The sequence below is a fragment of the Gasterosteus aculeatus genome, chromosome 14 (assembly GCF_964276395.1).
Source record: "Gasterosteus aculeatus chromosome 14, fGasAcu3.hap1.1, whole genome shotgun sequence".
NCBI lineage: Eukaryota > Metazoa > Chordata > Actinopteri > Perciformes > Gasterosteidae > Gasterosteus > Gasterosteus aculeatus.
The window spans coordinates 14,456,225-14,478,364 of NC_135702.1; the positions used below are offsets into that span (position 1 = coordinate 14,456,225).

The 22,140-nt window shown below is 42.0% G+C and overlaps 1 protein-coding gene across 13 annotated transcripts in view; it reads left to right on the plus strand.

Moving 5' to 3' along the window:
• il11ra (interleukin 11 receptor subunit alpha) overlaps positions 1 to 22,140 on the plus strand; it is a 53,847-nt gene that overhangs the window by 13,631 nt on the left and 18,076 nt on the right. For 6 of the 13 annotated variants that reach the window (XM_040197674.2, XM_040197676.2, XM_040197677.2 and 3 more), the window contains exon 2: positions 17,210 to 17,306. In XM_040197674.2, coding sequence (XP_040053608.1) covers positions 17,210 to 17,306 — 97 coding nt within the window. Of the gene's footprint in view, positions 1 to 76; positions 158 to 561; positions 625 to 11,172; positions 11,192 to 17,209; positions 17,307 to 22,140 lie in introns of those variants that run through there. The other 7 variants (XM_078088277.1, XM_078088278.1, XM_078088279.1 and 4 more) reach the window with 3 other exon arrangements.

Consider the following 22,140-nt stretch of genomic DNA (forward strand, 5'->3'; position numbering starts at 1 on the left):
ACGTTTATGCAGCGTGTACTTAAAATCAACAAGCTTTGAAAACCCAAAGATTACCTGCCTCACTATCTCAGGTCACAGAGGAAACAGTCTGATGAGGACCTTCTCTAATCCCCGACAGAAACTTCCGTTACAGCATCCTGCTTCCAGCCATTTGACGGTAATGACGTTGTTCTCGCAGAGAACGTTTCCGTTGATTAACGTCTTAATTTGCTTATGCCGCTGCAAGATTGTGTTGTGGAGTTGTGGAGCATTTGCTTCAGCTCGACATATAAAGGGTGTGTTTGACACCGCTGTCTGCCTCAACTAAATAGACCTACTATAGATCCGGCAGTGTACAATGTAGCTCAATCTGTGTGCGTGTTTTGGACTGTTTGCTTTAACGTAGGATATTTTTGGCCCGATCCAGTCAGAGTTTGATTCAGCTTGAAATGAAAATCAAGCTTCCAAGCGTGTTTTTTTTTTTTTTTTTTTAATGTTGGTTTACGGTTAGTGTTTGGAATAATTTGTGTGGCAGTCCACTAATTCTGGCTTGTATAACTCCCTTTTCTGTTTTGTTTTAAGTGCACAGGGTTGCATCTGAGTTGCTTGGTCAATTGTCTCCGCCCCCAAAAGATCCCACAAAAAGTAAGTTGTGAATTACACTTTTAGTCCAGATGTTGATTGAGTTAAGCCATCTGTGACCCCTTACTGCTCTGCCCAGACATTACACATTTTATCCAATTTATAAGAATATTAATTTTTTTATTTTTGAAGCATGTTTTGTAAATTTCTGGAGATTTTGTTTATTTCTGCAGAGAAATTGTCACGGCTAGCTCAACTAGCCTTCCCCTTTAATGTGAGGTCCCAAAATGCAGTCACTGTAGGCAGAGGTGGAAGTGACAATGTTTATTGAGTAGAAGTGGTGTTGTAGATCTTTGATGGGGGGAAGGAGGAACCTCAGGAAAGGTGATGTGCTAAATACAGGACAAGACGGTTAGAAGGGTTGAGAGGAATGATAAATCCAATGGTGATGTCGGTAGTCCTTACTGCGTTAGATGAGAATCCAGATTAGAGAGGAGGGTGCTGGCTGAATGCTGAGGCTTTGAGTTCCCGGTGGGGCAAGCAGGCATGCAGTGAAGTGGAAGGCAGTGATGGATCCAACGGTGTAGCAGATTCCAGCAACGGAAGCAAGACTGGAGGAGACAAAGGCAAAATGTCACACTAAAGGCTGGCGCATGCTTCTGCGTATTTACGCACCGTTGTGTCGACGCACTTGTTTTAATTCATGGTTCTAAAAGGCGTGCGTGTGTTGCCGAGCAATTCACTGCCAGGGTAACGTTTTTTGTTGAAGACGACCTAGAGTCACGTCTTTGTGTGTATTTATTTATCATAGACTTTGTTTCCCCTTGCATCGCTACTGTTGCTTTTCATCGCGGACACATTTGTCCATTATTTTCCTCCACAACTTTGTGCACCCCTCGACCGGCAAACCGACGTTTGTGGCGATCTCCCTCCATGAATCAGAGGCCACCCGCGTGTCCTTATAGTCCGCCAATGACGGGTTGTAGAAGGTCATATTTACGCATTTCTTCCGACACAAGCTCTTCAATTTGATCTGTTCTCTCGTAAACATTCTTTGTTTAAATAATGGTGGTATTGTACTATGAAACCGGAAATGTGAGACTCCGTAAAGGATGTAGTTGCGTCACTTTCGATGCAAGCCTAGAAAAATGGGTCGACGCACGCAAGGAGGTGTGGCAAGGGACACGCAAGGGGCTCTTGCGTCTGCGTTTCCTTCCGTCGCTCTGAGAACGCAGAAGCATAAACTACAATAGCCTGGATGTAGGCTTAAGAAAGCGGATTCTCTCTGAAGAGATACGTGTGAGACTGGAGCTCCTGCAGATCCTTAAAAAGGGTATTCTGACAATGGTAGATGAAGAACAGGTGTGTTAGCAGGAGTGATCCAGCCTCCGCCCCAGACTCCCAGGAAACCTGCCCCGTCCTCACCTAAGACTCAGAAACCAAACAGCCAAGCATGATCGTGACAGAAATAAAGAAACAAATCCCCAAAGAAACTAATGTTAGTCAAGTTGATCAACGTCTTTCTGAATTGTCAAGCCTCCCCAAACTAAAACCCAAATCTGCAGGATTTCTCCTTCTGCTTGTACTTTTTATTTGTAGTGTTTCCATTTTTCCATCTATAGCATTAGTAGAACTAGGGCAGCGATTCCCAAAGTGTGGGACGCAGCCCACCAGTGGGCCCACACTGGTACTGCAGGTACAGCAGGTGGGCCGCGAGAGGTCATTTACAATAAATAAATAAAATGTTTTAAATTTTGAAAAGTTTGAAATTAATATCAAAATATTTATTATGCGGCACATTAGTTATGTGAAACATTAATTGATGAAGCACAAACAATTTAAACAAACAGATTAATAAAACAATAAGCCTCTCGCTCGAAACGGCTGCTCTTGTCCGCCTGTCTTTATTCAACAAAAGGCGCCGCCAAACAAAACAATGTCAAATGTGGCGCCTCTTGTAGTATTAAAGTAAATATACCGCAGTTTCCGCACTCCAAGGCGCACTTAAAAGCCTTTAATTTTCTCAAACGACAGTACTCTCCTCGCTGCCGAGATAACAGAAGATTTAAGGCGTGGATGGCAAGGGGGGCGGCGGGAGCGGACGCACCTCGCAGCATCGATCGGACCCTGAAAGCACAGTCTCCACCCGCCCCAACGTAAAACATTTGACTGCAGTATCTTATGCGCATTATAATCCGATGCGCGCTATATATGAAAAATTTTCTAAAATAGGTCATTCATTGAAGGTGTGCCTTATTGTGCGGAAAACACGGCGCATGAGCTCCGAAGAAAATGGTATACAAAACATACATTGTCAGTTAATACATTTGGTTAAATTCTTAAGGTAATTTAATCATCCCTAGTTTATGTTTTGATCAGAGTTGTGATTAAAGGTTTGGTTGGGCCGCAAAAGATTTTCAGATATCAAAGTGGGCCGCGGCATTCTTGAGTTTGGGAACCGCTGTACTAGGGTATAAGTATCAACTCAATCTTTTTACTTACGTAGAACCAGTAATTTTTATGTAAAAGTATAAAAGTACTGGTTTCACAACTACTTAAAGTATAAATGTAGATGTAATGTAATGAAAAAAATTCCATTAAGGACTCTTAATGTGGAACCTCGCTCACAGAACATGTCAGATCCGTTATTATTGGAAGGTGCCTTCACATTTAGCGACCGGATGTTGGAAACATATTCAGAGAGGCAACGCTCAAACAACAGAGGGACATATGTATTCACCCGCATTCTATATAACTTAAACAAATAAAAATAAAACCAGTGACGGCTAAATTACATGAGTCGGAGGACGTTCACACGTTGTTCCCATTGATTAGGTAGAATGCAGTGTCTCCCCGAGGTTTACTAGGGGAGGGCGCACCCCTGTTATAATGATGGGAAACACTGGCAGAACTGGCAGCGATCGGTTATCAAAACATTGGCCAAATAACCCATTTTTCAGGCTTTATGAGCAAACACAGAATACAGTGTTCATTTCTAAAGCCTCGCATTAAGACATATATCACTATATTTAAGACGCTGCGCTACTTGCAAGTCGCTATGTTGTGCCAGATTCTCAATAAATTAAAAAAATACTCTGATCTGCAGGTGCGTCGTAGAGAACACCAATAGGGTGTCTAAATGGTATATTTTTATACTTCTCATCCAACCACAATCAAATTCACTATCTGGATGGCGAGATTTATCTGGATAGTTTTTTTTTTGTGTGTGTGTTTTTGAACGATGACAACCCGGAATGAAAACAAGCCAAAATAAAATAGGAGTAAAATGTAAGGAGTAGAAAGTACAGATATTTGCGTGAAAATGTAAGGAGTCGAAATAAAAAGTTGTCTGAAAAATAAATATTCCAGTAAAGTATAGATACCCACAATTCCTACTTAAGTAAGGTAACATACAAAGTAACATACAGAAGTATTTGTACTTCTGACACCTCTGGTCAACAACTTGTCAATCACAACTAAGCCCTGCCCTAAGTTTATTTGTCTCTAAATGGACCACAATTTACTCAAGAAGACTTTGGATTGAGACCATAAAGTCATGAACTCAGAAAGTCATTTTATGCAACCGAATGGACATTAGGAAGAAGGCAGCTTTAAGACTCATTGCATTGTCTTCAGAACCAGACGTTGCCGCTTTTGAACATTCAAGAAGAAGATTCAAATTTAAAGGATTTCATTTGCAGTGTGTACATTGAGCTTATGTTCTGTTTATATACATGTGTGATTAGCGAGACCGGCATTTACTTCTGTTAAACTGTGGAATCTCTTACGATTCTTCAGTTCCTCTGTCTTTCTTACTTCTCTGTTCATCGTGTTTCCAGCAGCATTTTGTGAGACGGCAGTTCAGTGCTCGTAGGATTGTTGTCCCCCCTCTGGTTTACAATGATCTGTGACTGTAAGTTTAGCCCTTTTGTCTACATTGAAGTACAGCAAACAGTGATTGTTTCCCCACCCTTCTGCCTGACCCTTCCTTCTCTCAAGTCTCCTATCACTCTCTGTTCCTTTGGTTTTATCTCGGTAGGTTATCGCTTGTCAGCGTTTCCCCTACCATTATGTTGGGAGGCCGCCCCAGCCCTCGAAGGTCTGAAGGGTTTTATTTTCTCTATAGAGCCAGATCACGAGAGAAGTCATTTAAGGTTACCTTTTGTACAGAACAGGTCTATACTTTGTTCTTTTATCAAAAAAAGAAATATCTTATGTTATTTATAGGGCTGTCAATAGATTTTTTAAAATTAACTAATTTATTGCACATTTTGAAATTCATTAATCTCCATTAATGGCGATTAATGAAGGTTGTTGTTACAATGTTGTTTTTAAATGAATGTTTTTTGTAGTAATGAGTAATCACTTTTAAAAATGTGTATTTTGTAAATTGTTGTTTAATTGTTAATTTTATTTTAAACACAAAACTACACACATTTGGTCATCTTGGAGGCAGAATTCCACCGGGTAGAACATGTTGAACTAGCAACTCTTCCAGCTAACTTAGCCTAGCAGCTAGCTTAGCATAGCGGTGCTTTGAGTGGTCCGTTTGCCACTCACCCCCCTTCTGTTTGACTCACGTGGAGGAATTCTTCTGCACACCTCTCCGTTATATGTCGTGCCTGTTTGTTTTACTTACTATGCAAAAAGCTCTCTCCATCTTGAGCTACGTGTTACTCTCTCACTAGCGGCTGTTTCGTTTCCGCGGTCAACTTACTTCCGAAAGTAAAGATTCGTTAACTACGCTAAAATATTTTGTTTTAGCATTATTCTCAGCCACATTAATTGCATAGATTAATGCGTTTATGTTGATTATGTAGTTATTTATATTATTTACACAACAACTTGTCATTTCTGTCTCTACATGGTCACGCATTTATAATGCTCCATTGCTCTCTTTATCGCACGTGTACGCACACACAGGTGAGCTCACTTCCACCAGTGGACAGAGAGTCCGAGTCAACCCAGTAACCCCAATTTGTTGTTTGGTCAGTCAGTCAACCAGTCAGTCGGCAGCAGTAACAGGGAGAACATAGAGTTCCCAGCAGAGTGACTCATCGCTCTAGTGAACACAGGTCATATATGTCTGCGTTGGTGGATTTGGGTGGCAGGGGGTGGGTTTCCTAGGTTGTGTGTGTGTGTGTGTTTACTCATGTTATTTGGGTGTATATATGTTTTCCATGCTTCCTTCCTGTTGAACACATGACCAAAACTTTATGGCCGGCAAATCAAAGGTCATCTGTCAGTTTAAATCCAATATACATAAACTCTCACATTCACACAGCTACACACACAAGCCAATTTCCAAGATGCTGCCATGAATTGAAAGTCTTTGGTCGTTAATTACAAGTGACAGTTGTTCATCTAAAATGATTTATGCTCAAAGACAGTTTTTATTGAAAAGAAAAATAATATTTTAGCAATAATGCCTACATTTGGCTTCTCTGCCTGTATGTCACTAAATATAAATAGATTTCCCCCCATAAAGTTTTTGTTCCACTGACCACTACTAATAAGAATATATTGGCAGTAAGAATCTAATACAAAATAAATAATGTTAATGAGAAAGAAATGAACGGGGAAAACTCACATTCAGGTTATCGAAAACCTGGAAAGGTCATGGAATTTTAAAAGGCCATTTCCAGGCCTGGAAAAGTCATGTATAAAATAAAAATAAAATAAATGTTTTGGAAAAGTCAGGGAAATGTGTTATGTTCATGTGATTCATTTAAGATACGTTTGAAATAATTCATATTGTTTTAAAGAGAGACGCTCAGAATATGAGCAGGACGCTTTCCTACTCGCAGCGCAAATAATTTGCACTACGGTTATGTAAACGCACCTTAACTGAAAGCTCAGGAATCATCCAAAGCTTTCAGTTAAGTGCAGATTTAAAATTTTAACATGGGGGTGCGGCATTAACGAGCCACGCTAAAGGAAGCATACATCAGTGCGCCGCTGCTAGCAAAGCTACTACAGGAACCCCATCAGAGGGTACGAAGCTACACGCCGAGCAGCACGTCTCTCTCTTCGGCCACCGGCTCCGTATGCGACACCAACCTTTTCTGACCCGCTGCCCATCTGCTGGCGGCAGATGAGCAGTTATAAACCGAGGGCGTAGCAACGTTCCTTCTATGTTGTTTGTTATTGAGCCGTATTGGGCTGCAGACACGTGTAGGGCTGTCACAATATCAACTTTTTGTTGTGCGATTATTACACCAACATTTATTGCTATATCCGATATTACTGCAATTTTTAGACCATTTAATGACACTGATAACAAAGACAATATAATAGCGCGCTATTTCAAAGAACAAAGAACATTTTATTTGTCAGAATAGTTCGACATTAGAATCGGAATGTGAAAAAATATATCTTATACAAATAAAAAAATAAGTGCAAGGGACACAGAGCGGGCGATGCATCAGGCTTGGTGCGATGTGGGAGGGTTCCAGAAAATGTGTCCAGCGGAAAGGTTTAACACGGCGCTTCGACCGCCGGCAGGGCGACGCGCTCCGCGGCTACAGGTAGTGTGCGATATGTCATTTTATCGCATATTCGGACAGGCCTAGGCACGTGACTTAATTTTCTTACGCGAATGACAGGACATCTTTTGATTCTTTTCGTTTTGTCTTCATTTTAGGCCGCAAAGCGGCAACTTAATATACAATTAATACATTCTGTCACACGGTAGATAAACAATATGCTCTCGTGCCTAATGTAGCTCTTCTGTGTTGCACCTGCTGCATTAATGACGTCAAGGAATCGAGACACAAGTAGCGTCAATCCAACATAAATGCTTTCAAAATGCTTTCATATATGTGTCTTCATCAACATATCATATCTAGTTCCTGGACAATGAGCATGAATTAAATGATTAATTTTCTCAAAATTCCAATGAAGTAATACATACATTTCTGGCTCTTACGGAGACTCTGTACGTATACTGTAAACTGCTAACAATTCATATATTGTCCATAAAGTAAAACAAGTATGGGTTCAGGCACTGGTATGATTTAAAAGTATCATTTTAGCACTAGTATCGGGAAAAACCCAAACACTACTGATCCATAGTGAATAATTCTCAACATTAAAAAAAATACTTTCTTGGGGCCTAATTGAATGGTAGGGGAAACATTGTGTATGCCTTAGAATTCTCATTGTTAGTTCTACATTTTATTACTTTTTCATATTCGTATACGAATATTGGCATTGACGAGTGTGGCAAAGCAGAACTGGGCAAAGGTTTGTTTTGGCAGGCCAGGCTGCTGGCTTATTGACTTGGACGGTTTGAAACTGCTATCTTCAGTCACCGAAACAGTCTACTCGAGTCCTTCCATTTTCAGTCTCTTTATTTCTTTATCTTATAATTGGTTGGCTGTGCGAGGCGAGTCATCGATCCATGTGTGTGTGGAAGGCTTTGCTGGATAACACAGAGCAGATGTGGGTGGGTAGGTGGGTGTATGTTTAAAGAGCCTCTCATTGGCTCATACACAACAGATGGGCCATCCTTCTACCAGAAGATCCAAACTGTTCTGCTACAGTGGGGAAAAAAGGTATTTAGTCAGCCACCAATTGTGCAAGTTCTCCCACTTAAAAAGATGAGAGGTCTGTCATTTTCATAGGTATACCTTAACTATGAGAGACAAAAGAAGAAAAGAAAATCCAGAAAATCACATTACCGTATTTTCCGCACTCTCAAACCGCGCACCGGATTAAAAGGCGCACCTTCAATGAATGACCTATTTTAGAACATTTTTCATACATAGGGCGCACCGGATTATAAGACGCATAAAATACACATGTGAGTCAAGGTCTTACAAAATTACTCTTCGACAGGCAAATTAACTATTACAATAATTAATTAAAGTGGTAAACTCTACTCCTCAAATGTAGGGAGTTGCCGATACACTACTATACAAGAAAGCAATGGAGATGTTTTTTGCAGATTCATGTGGATTTTAAAGGCTTGATGTATTTTGGGTACGTTATGGATCCATCACCATTGCAATAGTGGGTGGGGCACTTAGTGCTCTATGTTGTGTGTCCAAGGGGTATATCATCTCCAGTTCACACACATGCACTTGCACGATCGAAAGTAACAAATTGACCTCCAGGCCAAAGGATGTGTGCGTGTGTTGTGCAAGTGTGTTTTTTTACAGTTCAGGCTTCAACCCATTCTGCATTTCAGCATTTGTTTACATAAGAAGTTGGCGTCCGTACAGACTTGTGTGCGTGCTAAGGGGATTGTGGTGTGTAGTGTGTGTTACCGGCTGTGTGAATAACTGGCATATGCGAGCCATCTTGCCCTGGCGGCATAGCCTGAGCAAATTCCTGCGTTGTGAAGCTGAAGCCAAGACGCTGGCGCCACACAGACACACACGTGCACACGCACACATATACACACTGTCACATCTAGAACATCTCATTTTCCCACTTTGACCGCCTCCTTATCACATGCGCTCGAGACATGTCCACATGGGATGATTTAGATTTCTCTGCGTCTGCCTCCTGGATGCTGATGCTGTATTTATCCTCTGTGATTTTCTTCCCCTTTAATTGAACCTCTCAATAAGTGTCACTAGTTTCTCTCTCGGACCGGTCTATGTAAATTTCATGCTTCATCACACTTCTCGTGTAATTCTCCCGCTGGGACAGATGTACCGGTAGATCGAAATGGGTGAAGATACAGAGAATGAAGAAATAGAATTAGTATTCAGCCGCGGAAATATTTAACATTAGCAAATACATGATTTTCATCAAATAAATTAATTTAAATTGATGTGAATTTTCCCGGATGGAGGGAAAACTTTGTATTTGGAAATATTCAGATATGTGATCTCTTGTTTTTCGATCTTCACTCCATTCTCATCTGTAAAACATCCTTTTTTCTTTTGACAATTGGCAAGTGGCCCAGGGCAAGGCTTCAAGGTAAAATATCTCAATGAGGCGCAAGGAGGGAAAGAGACGAAGGGTAAACAGAATTCAAATAGCACACTCAAAATAAATGCAGTGAAACGGTCAAGCGGATATTGGCATTGGGTATTGTCAGGGAGACAGGCTGTGAAAGAGGTTGAAGTATAGAGAAAGCTATTTTCATTCACCACCATCTGTGATGTATAATTTTAGGCTCATCAAGCCATATATATTTATATTTTCTCAGAAAGGTTTCTTCAAGAAATACGCAAAATTGTATTTTCTATTCATATTTTTACTTTTACATTACATTACATGTCATTTAGCGGACGCTTTTATCCAAAGCGACGTACAATAAGTGCATTCAACCATAGGGTACAAACTCAGGAGAACAAGAAACAAGAAAGTGCAATTTCCTCAAATAAGCCAATTTACAATTTGCTATAGATGAGTGACGTTACAAGTACAATTTAAGTGCTACAATTTGTTAGTCTTTAGTCGAGGTAGAGTCTGAAGAGGTGTGTCTTTAGTTTGCGGCGGAAGATGTGAAGGCTCTCTGCGGTCCTGATGTCTTCAGAGAGCTCGTTCCACCATTTCGGCGCAAGGACAGCGAAGAGTCGAGATCTAGTCGAGTGTTTTGCTCTCAGTGTGAATTTACTTATACTTATATAAGTACTATACTTGTGAATTAATATTCCAGCAGCCTTTCTGCATATGGAGAAAGATGTTGGAAGGGAGTCCGGCTCTCAGGAAGGAGATCCACATGTGGAAAAACAACACAAACAAGCAGCGCACGTCTGTCTGCACTGTTTTTATCACCTGGAAAGGTTAGATGGGACAGAGTGTGCAGTGGTTGCCGTAGAGACCTGTGTCAACACCAGAAGCCCCCCTCACCCACAAACACACCATTCGGACTGGCCCTCCCTTTGTTGATGAATGGTTTTGCGCACGCCTGCTCACATGCATTGAGCCCATCATCTGTCATCATTTCCTTCTCATCACGACCTATTACAGAACAGGTACCCACAATGACCACACACAACACACATGCTGAGGACTAACCCGTGCTGGCGCTGGGTAAATTAAACATCGTCTCTGTTAATGTTTAATCCGTGACATAATGGCTGTCCTCATGAACAAGACATCCTGTTAGAATTTGTTATGTCACCGGACAGCAAAACTGTTTGCGTGCGTGTTTGTGCGCGTGCATGAAACGGGAAAGAGGGTCACTGAACCAACTTGAATGTGTTTGTTCTGCATTTTGAACCCTAAATCTTTATTCGTTTTGCCCTGCGTTCGAGCCACCTTTCTTCTCTTACATTACATTACATTACATTTCATTTCATTTAACTGACGCTTTTATCCAAAGCGACTTACAATAAGTGCATTCAACCATAGGAATACAAACTCAACAAGAAAGTGCAATTTCCTCATATAAGCCAATTTGCTATAGATACATTTTACTTAGAATGCTACAATTTGTTAGTCTTTTAGTCGAGGTAGAGTCTGAAGAGGTGTGTCTTTAGTTTGGTCCTGGTGTCATCAGAGAGCTCGTTCCACCATTTCGGAGCAAGGACAGCAAAGAGTCGTGATCTCGTCGGGTGTTTTGCTGACAAGCAGTTTTGCAGATGCAGAACGGAGAGTGCGGGTCGGAATGTAGGGTTTGACCATGCATGTCCTCGATGTAAGCTGGACCTGATCCATTCACAGCATGGTACGTGAGCACCAATGTTTTGAACTGGATGCGGGCACTTTCATTTCTTTTTTCTTCCTTCTTTTCTCCCGCTCCCGCTGCCTTTGCTTCTCCTCTTTTGAAGCTGACTGTGTAGTGGCATGCCACAGTGTGAGTGACTAACCATGTAGGATTTTGCTACCACATAGAAGCCCGGTTTACAAAAAAAGAGGCCCTTTCAAATGGGATTAGTCAGCGCTCTGTACAACTCATTTTACTATGAGGTCCTTTTTTTAAATCACCAACTGCAGATTTGCTCATGGAAACAATAAATGCCCTTTTGGCTTTTCAACAGGACACCTCCCCCCGGCCATCGTTATTGCTGTTGACACGGAAAGGAATGCTTTTTTTTACCCGGGAATATCAGAATGATCCGTTTCTGCAATTATTTTGAATTGCTCCGGTTGTGGACGCAAACTCTGCTAAGTCCACAAAAGTAGAAGATATCGGTATTGTTCATTTGACATTAACAAATGACGTGTTTGGGTCCCCTTGCTGGTCTCTTCCCGGTGACAATATCCATAGCTGCATTCCTTGTGTCTATTCTGGTTCACGCTTGTGGACGTGACTGGTTGGTGTGAGTCACAGTATAGGGATTCCACACACCCTGAGCTCTAACACAACCCACAGGAAGAAAAGAGCGTTGGCTTTTGAGCAGCTCCCAGTAGGCCTTGATGGTATTATCAGAAACACGGCGGTCAGTTTGCCTTGAGCGTTTTTTTTCCAGGAGTTGTCTGAGTGAAGACAACACGGTACCTCTACAGCCCTCTATGAACCATTTATGCTGGATGAAAGTGTGTTTTTTCCACATTTAGCTCCTCCAGCTGCTGAGGAAAATGGTTTGTGGTGAGATCAGGCTGTTTGGGGTTTTTGGGTACACATCGATAGGCCCGAGGAGTGAGCTGAACTGTGGCCTGCGCTGGTTTTACCAAACAGTCCGTGTTCCTTTTTTACATCAGAGGCACAAAACGTGTAACGTTTGTGAGTTCGGCTTTCTTTGAAACGTGCACTTTATTTAGAATGGGAAAAGGGATCACGTAATTAAGATGAGACCACATGGTTTTTAGTGCGTCTCTATTATTTACACTCTAAGACCTTTGCACCATTTTGATTTTTTTACTTTCAACTTTAATTCTGGATACATGAGTCCACATAAAAGAAACAAAGACAGATACAACAAATCCTAATTCCTATTATTCCAAAAAAAACAATACCTACTTTCGCTCTGTGTTGGATCAGTTGCTGCCTTTACGAGGACATTTTGTAAATCACTTAAATGACATCTGAATTTGTACATAAAATCCCTCCCTGAGCATAAAAAGTGTGAACATTCCAGTTACAAACATTTCACTTGTCTCCGAAGAAAGAATGCGCACAGCAAAGATTCAAGAAAATGTTTCACTTGTCTCCGTTTTGTCCTCGGCTGTGTCTCAGATCGTCCCAGTGTCCAAAAGATCTCCACCAAAACACAAAAAGACCCAATCCCAATTCCCAATCTGAGAGATAACTGTATTTAAGCGAGGAGCCCTGGTTTGCTGCAGCATCTGATAAGATATACTAGTTGTATTGTCCTTTAACACAGCTAGTAATGTCTCAAAATGTTTGGATGGAACAACTTGTTACACACTCAGAAAAGTGCTACCATGCTAACATAGCAGGGCAAGAAAAGCAACAACCCAATGCGAGTGGTGACATGAGGACGGATTATCACTGCTCTCATCAAGCAGTATTGTTATCCTGTCCTCGAGCTATATCTGTATCATATTAGTGATGGAAAGGTAAGAAGTCCCGCACGGGAAACCACAGGCAGGGAGGATGATAGAGCTGTAACGATGGTGATGCGCAGGCAGAGATAAGAGAGAATTAATACAGAAAAACCACAACATTGAAGCAATGGTACTCTGGAGCTTAGAGGGTCAAGTATGACATAAATGTGTTTACTGAACCTTGAATGCTCTGGCATCAGAGGCATGGAAACCTTAGGCAAGGACTGGTGGTGGGAGAAAACGTGTCAAGGTCTCAAAAGTAAGCGACTCCGACTGAAAACGGTGGACAAACGTCCTTGGGACTTGCCATCGGGCTATACAAGCATTTAGAGGAATATTCCCTTAGAGCTCTAGAAGGACATCAACATCAGTATTTAATCACATTTCTAGAAGAGAGGGGAAAAATAACCTTGTCTTATTTATTTATTTCTGCCCATAATGTTTTTCCAAGCAATGAGCCATTAAGATATCATAGCTGTCACTTCGATGGACATTAAGGTATGTTGGCATGGTTTTCAAGTCACCATAAAAGCAGTATTCAATACTCAAACGAGTATTATCCTCCAGCTGCACTTAATTCTTCTTTGCGGTTTCTCTCGGAGTGAGGGGTGGGGGCATTGTTGAAAGTTCTGCGTCGGTGTAAAGAGACGACAGTCGTACCACCGGGGTCACAGGTACAGAATGTACAGTGCAGAGAGGCCTAAGAAAGCACCAGAGGGAGGGACGGACCAAGGAAGAGGGAGTGAGAAAGCAAGTGAAACTGGGTGGGGGAGGCATGAGAGCTGCCTTTCGCTGATGTGTGCCGTGTGAAGCTACGGTGCCGCGGTGGCGAATGTAACCCTGTCCCGCTACGTGGTGAGGCGCTAATAGCAATATAGGTCATCTTAGATCATCTTAGATTTAACATTGGTGAATTTTTTATCAGATCCTCATGTGCGCTTAGTAATGTGCTGCATGTACCTTTTAGCTCTTAAATAGTTCAAATGTGTTTAAAAAGCCGTGGAACATGCAAAGATGGAGACTGGAGGTCCAATATCTCACAGATCACACCTCTCCTCCAGGAGCAGCAGAAGTGTGAAAATAAACTTCAAGCATGTGGTGCTACTAATCAATAGTTTGTCACCACAAAACACATGGCTAATGGAAAGGGTAATCCAAACCATACCATACTCAACTGGAACTGTATGTAGCCAAATCCAGGTCAAAAGTTTGGTTAATTTGAAAAGCAAATGTAAACCTGAAAGTTTAAGTTTTGTTGTTGAACATTGAAAAATACAACAATATATTCAAAATAAAAATATGTGGACAAAAAATATTTTCGGGATGAATATAGTTTTGACTCAGCTCTATATTTTTTTAGAATAAAATATATTTTTTTCAATCTTCACTTACATATATTTTTTTGATATTCACTCTATTATATTTTTCGGTTGCAGATTTTATATTCAAAACTTATTCCTAAAACAATGCTTAGTTGTAGCTGGTTGTCTACATCACTGCGGTTACAGAGAGGAGTCGTTTGTGTTTCAACAACGCTTCGCTGACGAGCTCTAGAACCGGGATGTCTGAATCTGTCCTCAGCCCAGTTGATGCCCCTCCCCCCACGCCACATCAGGGTCAAAAGTCTGAATGTGAAAAAAAGATCTGAAAGTGATTTAATATTATTATATTATTATATTTAATATCAGTTTTGAATCTGAAAATATAAAATCTGCAACCGAAAAATATAATTGAATGAATAAAAAAAAATATATATATACTAGAGATGCTCCGATCTGATCGGCACCGATGCATATCGGACGATATTGCCATTATCGGTTTTGATCGGCGTTCTCAAAATGGCCGATCAAATTTGGCCGATCAGATTTTTTTTTTGAAAAGCTTGTGATTGGCTGTCTCTCCATCTTATTAAATTTCATTGGCCCCCGTCTTCGGTGGCGGGTAGGTGAAACCACTGAGACAAAATGGCTTCGCCGGTCTGGCAATATTACAAGGTGTCGGAAAAAGATAATAAATTTGCAGTTTGCAACGTCTGCTCAAAAGTAGTTCCCCGTGGAGGAACGCGTCAAAGGGGTTTCAACACCACGAACCTCATACGGCATTTAAAAGCTTGTCACATCAAGGAATTTGAGGAGTTTACGAAGTTGGCGAGCGTTAAGGCAGGTAAAGACAAAGAGCGTGCAACCTCTTCCCAAACGCCACTCACTCAGCTTACCGTAACAGAGACATTGAAACGACAGCAACCATACAGCAATGACAACAAGAGACGAAAGGAATTAAATGCAAAGGTAATGGAATTCATATGCCTTGATCAGCAGCCACTGTCTGTTGTGGAAGACGCCTTGTATCCTGCTTGGATCCACGCTATACGCTGCTAGGCCGAAAATACCTAACTGATGTTTGTCTGCCGGAATCATACCGAAATGTCTACACGCACATCGTGAGCCTTATGAAGGACAACATCAGGGCAGTTAGCTTCACGAGTGACATTTGGAGTTCGAGTGTCTGTCCTGTGTCTATGCTGAGCCTAACTGCGCAGTTTATTAAGCAGCACGAGTCTTCCTTTCCTCACCTTGTACAAGTGTAGATAGCGAGCGACTTTTCAGCACAGCAAGACATATTTTAGATGAGAAGAGGAACAGGTTGACTCCTAAAAATGCTGAGATGCTTATATTTATCAAGGCAAATCTGCCAGTGATGCTGCTTAATCAGAAGTAAAGTTTGAATACTCTAGTATGCCCCCTCTCCGAGTGAGTTGAGTGAGTGAAGTATGTGAGTGAGTGAGACACTATACAGATAGATATACATGTTTTGTTTAATTGCTGACTTCCTGTGCACCTTTAATCTTTATTCTGTCTTATCTCCTCCTATAAGCTCCAAGTTCTATTGAGAGCCTCTAGAGAGTGGAATGTTGCACATGTTTTTCTATTGTTGTGATTTTCATTTAAAGATTTATATTTTTATTATTGTTTTAATATTTATTATTTACACATTTTATAGTAAGCGAGAGAGCTTTTCTACATTGGAATGTTGCACGTTCCCTGCAATAAAACGGATGGTTGTCAATTCATGATACTCTCTCGTCTCGTAATTTAAATACTTAAAATACAAAACCAATGTTAAGAATAATTCATTTCATAAATAATGCTACACAATAAATAGAATGCTTAAATCGACACCGTGATCGGTGATCGGTATTATCGGATCGGCAGATACTGATTTCAGTGATCGGTGATCGGCACCAAAAAACCTGATCGGAGCTGTGAGGGGTCAGGACTTCGACTCAGGTGCAGAGCAATAAGGCAACAGAAACTTCTTTCCAGGTTTGGAATCTTTTACTAGGAAAATAAACTAATGCAAGACAAAGGGTGCACAGGCAAAGGCGGAATCCACACGCTCTTGTAGATACAAAAAGGAAGAGAGCCTGGCAACGAAGTAAAAACAAGGTTACCAAAAACAGCACTGGGAATTTCAAACTACAAACATGCACCTCTAGGAAAGACAAAAGATAACCTGACACAGACAAGTGGGGGAACTGAGGCTTAAATACAGGTGGAGGTGATTGCAAACTAAACTCAGCTGTGGGGAGAAACGAAGGGTGAGAAACTAGATACAGGAAGTGCCGTGGTTACAAAAATAAAAACAGGAAGTTAATCTTCACTGTCTCTTCGAGTCGTCACAGGAGCATCTCTAATATGTACATATATATATATATATATATATATATATATATATATATATATATATTAGTTAGAGGATGAGGATGAGAACGAGAAACTTAAAATTCAAATTTCATAGAAATACATCTGTACGCTACCAAACTGCTCCATGGATCTGTTATCCAGCACAACTGGAACTAAACTTATCAAAAGCCAGTGGAAACTAACAATGATTTATTGCATAAGACTTTCCATTCTCAAAGAACCAAGGAAAGTTGTTAGTTCTGAGAGAGACTTGGGCTGACAGAGATGGAGGCAATCAGTCATCGCATTTTCACACTGCACCCAACTTGGAATTTGCAATAATAAGGAATAAGTGAATTTATACAGCCTGCAACAGTTTTAGCTCGGGTGTGTGAATCCAGCAACTCAACTTTTCATGCCAATTAACTCTTGCAGAATGAACTCTAAATAATGATGATAACGATGTTATTGTGCTTACCGCCATACCTTTCAGGCTTGAAAATAACGCCGGTAATCATACCTCCTCTTCTCTCTCTCCCCTACCTCTCCAGATGCCAGGCGTTTTGTCCAGTCCTGTGTGTCTGACAGTCATCTGGTTGTTGTCTTGGTCGCTGCGCCTTGGTCGAGCTCAAAATCAGACTGATGAAGGTGAGACATTTTCTCCTAAACACACTGTGCTGCGCATCTGGCACGGATTCCTTTGTGAACTATTATGGGTGCTCACGACTTTTTTTGACTCAGAGTTCTTGTGGGATTAAGGTGAGCGAGTTTATATAAAGAGGAGTATTGGTTAAAACACATTTCTTGCAGCTGAATTCAAATTTATGTTTTTTGGGGGGGTTAGCTCGCTACAAACAATACATCTATTGTTGATGATTTCTCCCCCCTCACACAGTGCTTCAGTGATCTGTCTGTTTGGCTTTTAAAGTCTGTTCTTCAATTGTTGTTTCGGTTCACCTCTCTCTGTTACTGTATCTCTTTCTGAAGCCAGGCGAGAGAACCTCTCCAACAATAAGAGCAAGCGCCCTTGGCGCTTCAGGTGAAACTGTCAAAAGTATTCCCCTCTCAAATCTGTTTACCCTATGGCAGCTCCAGAGTCCTTTCTTTACTTGTTGGAATGTACAGAATTTCGCCCAGCTTGCATTTCTGATTTCAATGTCAAGAGAAACTTGCAGCCTTCCTGTGTGAATTAGAGTGTGAGTGTGTGTGTGTGTGTGTGTGTGTGTGTGTGTGTGTTGGGGAGGTATGGGGGGGGGGTGATGCATGTGTGTGTGTGGGAGAGCATGTGTCTGGCCCCTGAGGGAGAATCAGATATGAGTGGAACGCTGCGGGTTTGTGGAATAATGTACTTCACTGCCAATAAAACATGAATACACACATTCAAACCAGCCAACACGTTGCACGGCCTCGGGTAACGCACACTCACGGAAAGTATGTGTGTGTGTTTTGTCAAAAAATGAATTTAGGTTTAAAAAAAAAGACAGGCATTGAGATAAATGAAACGAGTGCAGCTGTGGAGTGTAAACAGACAATGGAGTCTCCATGGGTAAACTTTTTTTGCAGATGATGATAATAATAATAATAATACTTTAGTTTTATATCGCTTTTCTAGATACCCAAAGGCAATTTACACAGGGCAAAGACCAACCCCCCCACCCCCAAAAAAAACAGGAAACAAAAGAGAAACGAGCAAACAAAAGAAACAAACAGAACCCGTTTTTCTAAAAAGAAAAAAGTTTAGCAGCTGAAGGGTGATGTGTTCATAGCGGCATGCAGAGGTAAGCAGTCGAGAGTTCTGAACATATTGGAGTTTGTTGAGGACTTTGTTGGGAGAGCCATAGAGGATGCTGTTGCAGTAGTCGAGTCTGGAGGTTATGAAGGCACGGATGAGAATTTCAGTGTTGGCTGAGGAAGGTCGGAGCCGTGCAATGTTTCTGAGAAGGAAGAAGGCAGTCTTGGTGATGTAGTTGGCATGGGATAGGAAACATAGGGTGGGGTTGAGGATGATACCGATGGTGCGGAGCTGTTTGAATGGGGTGACGATGGAGCCATTAATGTTGAGGGAGAAGGTCTGGACTGAGCGTATTATGGGGGCAAATCACTGTCAAAATGGAGTTGATGCGTGCACGTAAATTACATTACATTACATTACATTACATGTCATTTAGCTGACGCTTTTATCCAAAGCGACGTACAATAAGTGCATTCAACCATAGGGTACAAACTCAGGAGAACAAGAAACAAGAAAGTGCAATTTCCTCAAATAAGCGAATTTACAATTTGCTATAGATGAGTGACGTCACAAGTACAATTTAAGTGCTACAATTTGTTAGTCTTTAGTCGAGGTAGAGTCTGAAGAGGTGTGTCTTTAGTTTGCGGCGGAAGATGTGAAGGCTCTCTGCGGTCCTGATGTCTTCAGAGAGCGCGTTCCACCATTTCGGCGCAAGGACAGCGAAGAGTCGAGACCTAGTCGAGTGTTTTGCTCTCAGTGAGGGAGGGACGAGTAGTTTTGCAGATGCAGAGCGGAGAGTGCGGGTTGGGATGTAGGGTTTGACCATGTCCTGGATGTAAGCTGGACCCGATCCATTCACAGCATGGTACGTGAGCACCAGTGTTTTGAACTGGATGCGGGCGGCCACCGGTAGCCAGTGAAGAGAGCGGAGGAGTGGAGTAGTGTGGGAGAATTTCGGAAGGTTGAAGACCAGTCGAGCTGCTGCATTCTGAATGAGCTGCAGAGGTCGAATGGCGGTGGCAGGGAGACCTGCCAGGAGGGAGTTGCAGTAGTCCAGGCGGGAGATGACAAGAGCCTGAATCAGTACCTGCGCTGCCTTCTGAGTGAGAAGGGGACGTATTCTCCTGATGTTGTAGAGCGTGTATCTACAGGATCGCGTTGTCGCAGTGATGTTGGGAGTCAGGGAGAGTTGGTTGTCGAGTGTGACGCCGAGGTTCTTAGCAGTCGAAGTGGGCGTTAGCACAGAGTTTCCAAAGTTGACTGTCAGGTCCTGGGTAAGCGAATCTTTTCCGGGAAAGAGAAGTAGTTCAGTCTTGTCGGGGTTGATTTTCAGATGGTGGGCGGACATCCACTGAGAGATGTCAGTTAGAACAGTTAAATCAAACATCCGCGAGCAAAAGTCTGTCTCGCGCGAGCAAAAGTCGTAAAACATCGCCTGCTGCTCTCCTGCTGCGCTCACGGTAGTCACGGTAATTTGAATGTCACTTTCCGTCGCCGGCGAAAGGGTTCGAATTAAGAGGGTTAAAAGACAGACAGTCCGTCTGTACAATCAGAAGGGTCCGTCCTCTGCTATCTGCTATAAGGCCCTACCCTTTCCGTAAGAAGTTCATTTCGTTGTGCGTTCCTATTTGCCGTTGTGTTTTGCACTTCAGGGCCACCGTACTAATCTCTGCTTGTGCTCGAAGGTGTTTAGTACACGCTTGCTGTTGTTCTTTTTCACATTAAGGGGGCGGAGCCAGCCAGTGACCATGGTATCTTTGGATTGGCTGGAGTTGTGCATTCACAGAACTATAAAAGCCCATTTCCGCACTAAGAACAGAGCTGGACGCATTGGTCTTAATGTGCGGCCGAAGTGCCGGTAATGATGGTAAATTAGTAGGGGTGTAACGATTCATTTTAACAACGATTCGATTCGAATCGCGATTCATAGTTGCCGATTTGATTCATTGACGATCTGGGTTAATTTAGAACGATTCGATTCAGTGACTTGAAATCGATTCAGTAACTTTACTGGACAGTGCAGGCAAAGTTTCTGAGATCCCTGTTGTTTCTTGTAAGGAAATCAGGTTTAAATTAATTATGGATATTATAAACAAGCAAACAACAATTGATGACAAATGTATTAACCTTTTATTGTGCAACCATTTTCAATGTAAACATTACACAATAATTACACAATGTTTGGATCAATTCACAGAACCCCGGATTTTCAACCACATTGTGGGGTCGCATGTCTTTACAGCTAAACTTGGCAATTGTTACTGTGATGTTGATTTTCGTGCTGGCAAGGCCTGAGGTGTCTGCAGAGCTGGAGTTACCTTCTGCTGCTGCTGCAGCGGTAACGCTGCTAGAGGTGCCTGACTGTTGGCGTTGTGTAATCCCGTGGCGCCTTAGTAGATGGCTGGAAAGATTCTTCTCGTTTCTGTGGTTTTTTATTTGGCTTCTACATATTCTACAAACAGCGACCGACTTATTTAGAACACTTCCGTGTTTGCAAAAGCCAAAATGTTTCCACGCGCTGGATCGATATGTTGGTTTGTAAATGTCTTGCTCGCAGTCGTCTCCTCCACGCTGTGTTTTGTTGTTGTTCAGAGTTTCGCGCGGCTGCCGCTATGTACTGATGACATCACAGACGGGCAGACTGGATCGAGTAACGTTTAACGTGTCTAAAGTGCTAAAAAACAGACAAACATCCATACAGTTTTTGTGCTTTAATCCAATGTGCAGTTTCCAAGTATCGATACAAATCGATTATGTACCATTTCAAATGATTTGTAATCGATATATGTCGTCCGGAATGCCGATTTGCGGAGCACAGATCGATTCAGTTGGATCGCAGGAATATAAATCGATTAATCGATTCGGTGGATGAATCGTTACACCCCTATAAATTAGGGTTGTAGCTGGTTGTCATCTACGGGCCACTACGGTTACAGAGAGGCGTCGTAAGGCGAAATTTCCACTTTCTATCCCCTTTCTTTGGTGTATAAATTAGCTTCTATAGTTCTGTGAATGCATAACTCCAGCCAATCCAAAGACGGGGTTTGTAACCAATTTGATGTAGAGATACCATGGTGACTGGCTCCGCCCCCTTACTGTCAAAAAGAACAACAGCAAGCGCGTAGAAAACACCTTTGAGCGCGAGCAAGTTCACGTTCCGCGAGCGAGCAAATATCTCGCACGAGACAGACATTTGTTCGCGCGAGACAGACTTTTGCTTGCGCGAGACGGACTTTTGCAGAAAAGCAGGGTTCGGAAGCTTGTTAGTTCCCACCTAGGGACTTCCACGATTCAGATCTATAAAAGAGCCCTGACATTTTGCAACGCTAACTGTTACATCCCCTTTTGGGGTTGTTAGGTGGCACGGGGGGACGAACACAGGACAGTCAGTTGGAGAAAGTTACACAATTGTTTGTGTGGGCCATTTTTTTTTACAATTTATAAGTATCAAACATTCCAATTTCAATATGATTGTACCTTGAGCGGGGAGGCTGGGACCTGTGGTTGAGCCAAAGAAAAGAAGTTAATTTAACCAACGCTATCTAAACTTCTTAGGTAAAACAAAATACAGTGGAGGCATCAACCAACCGAGTGTGTCTAGACAGGAATTGACTAATGAGAGTAGCAATGTAGAGGGTACCCAGGACAGGGCTGCAAGGATTAGTCGACGTAACCGATGATGCCGCTTATAAAAAAATCGTTGACACAGATTTCTGTCGTCGATGCGTCGTATATCATTCAGCATTGCAA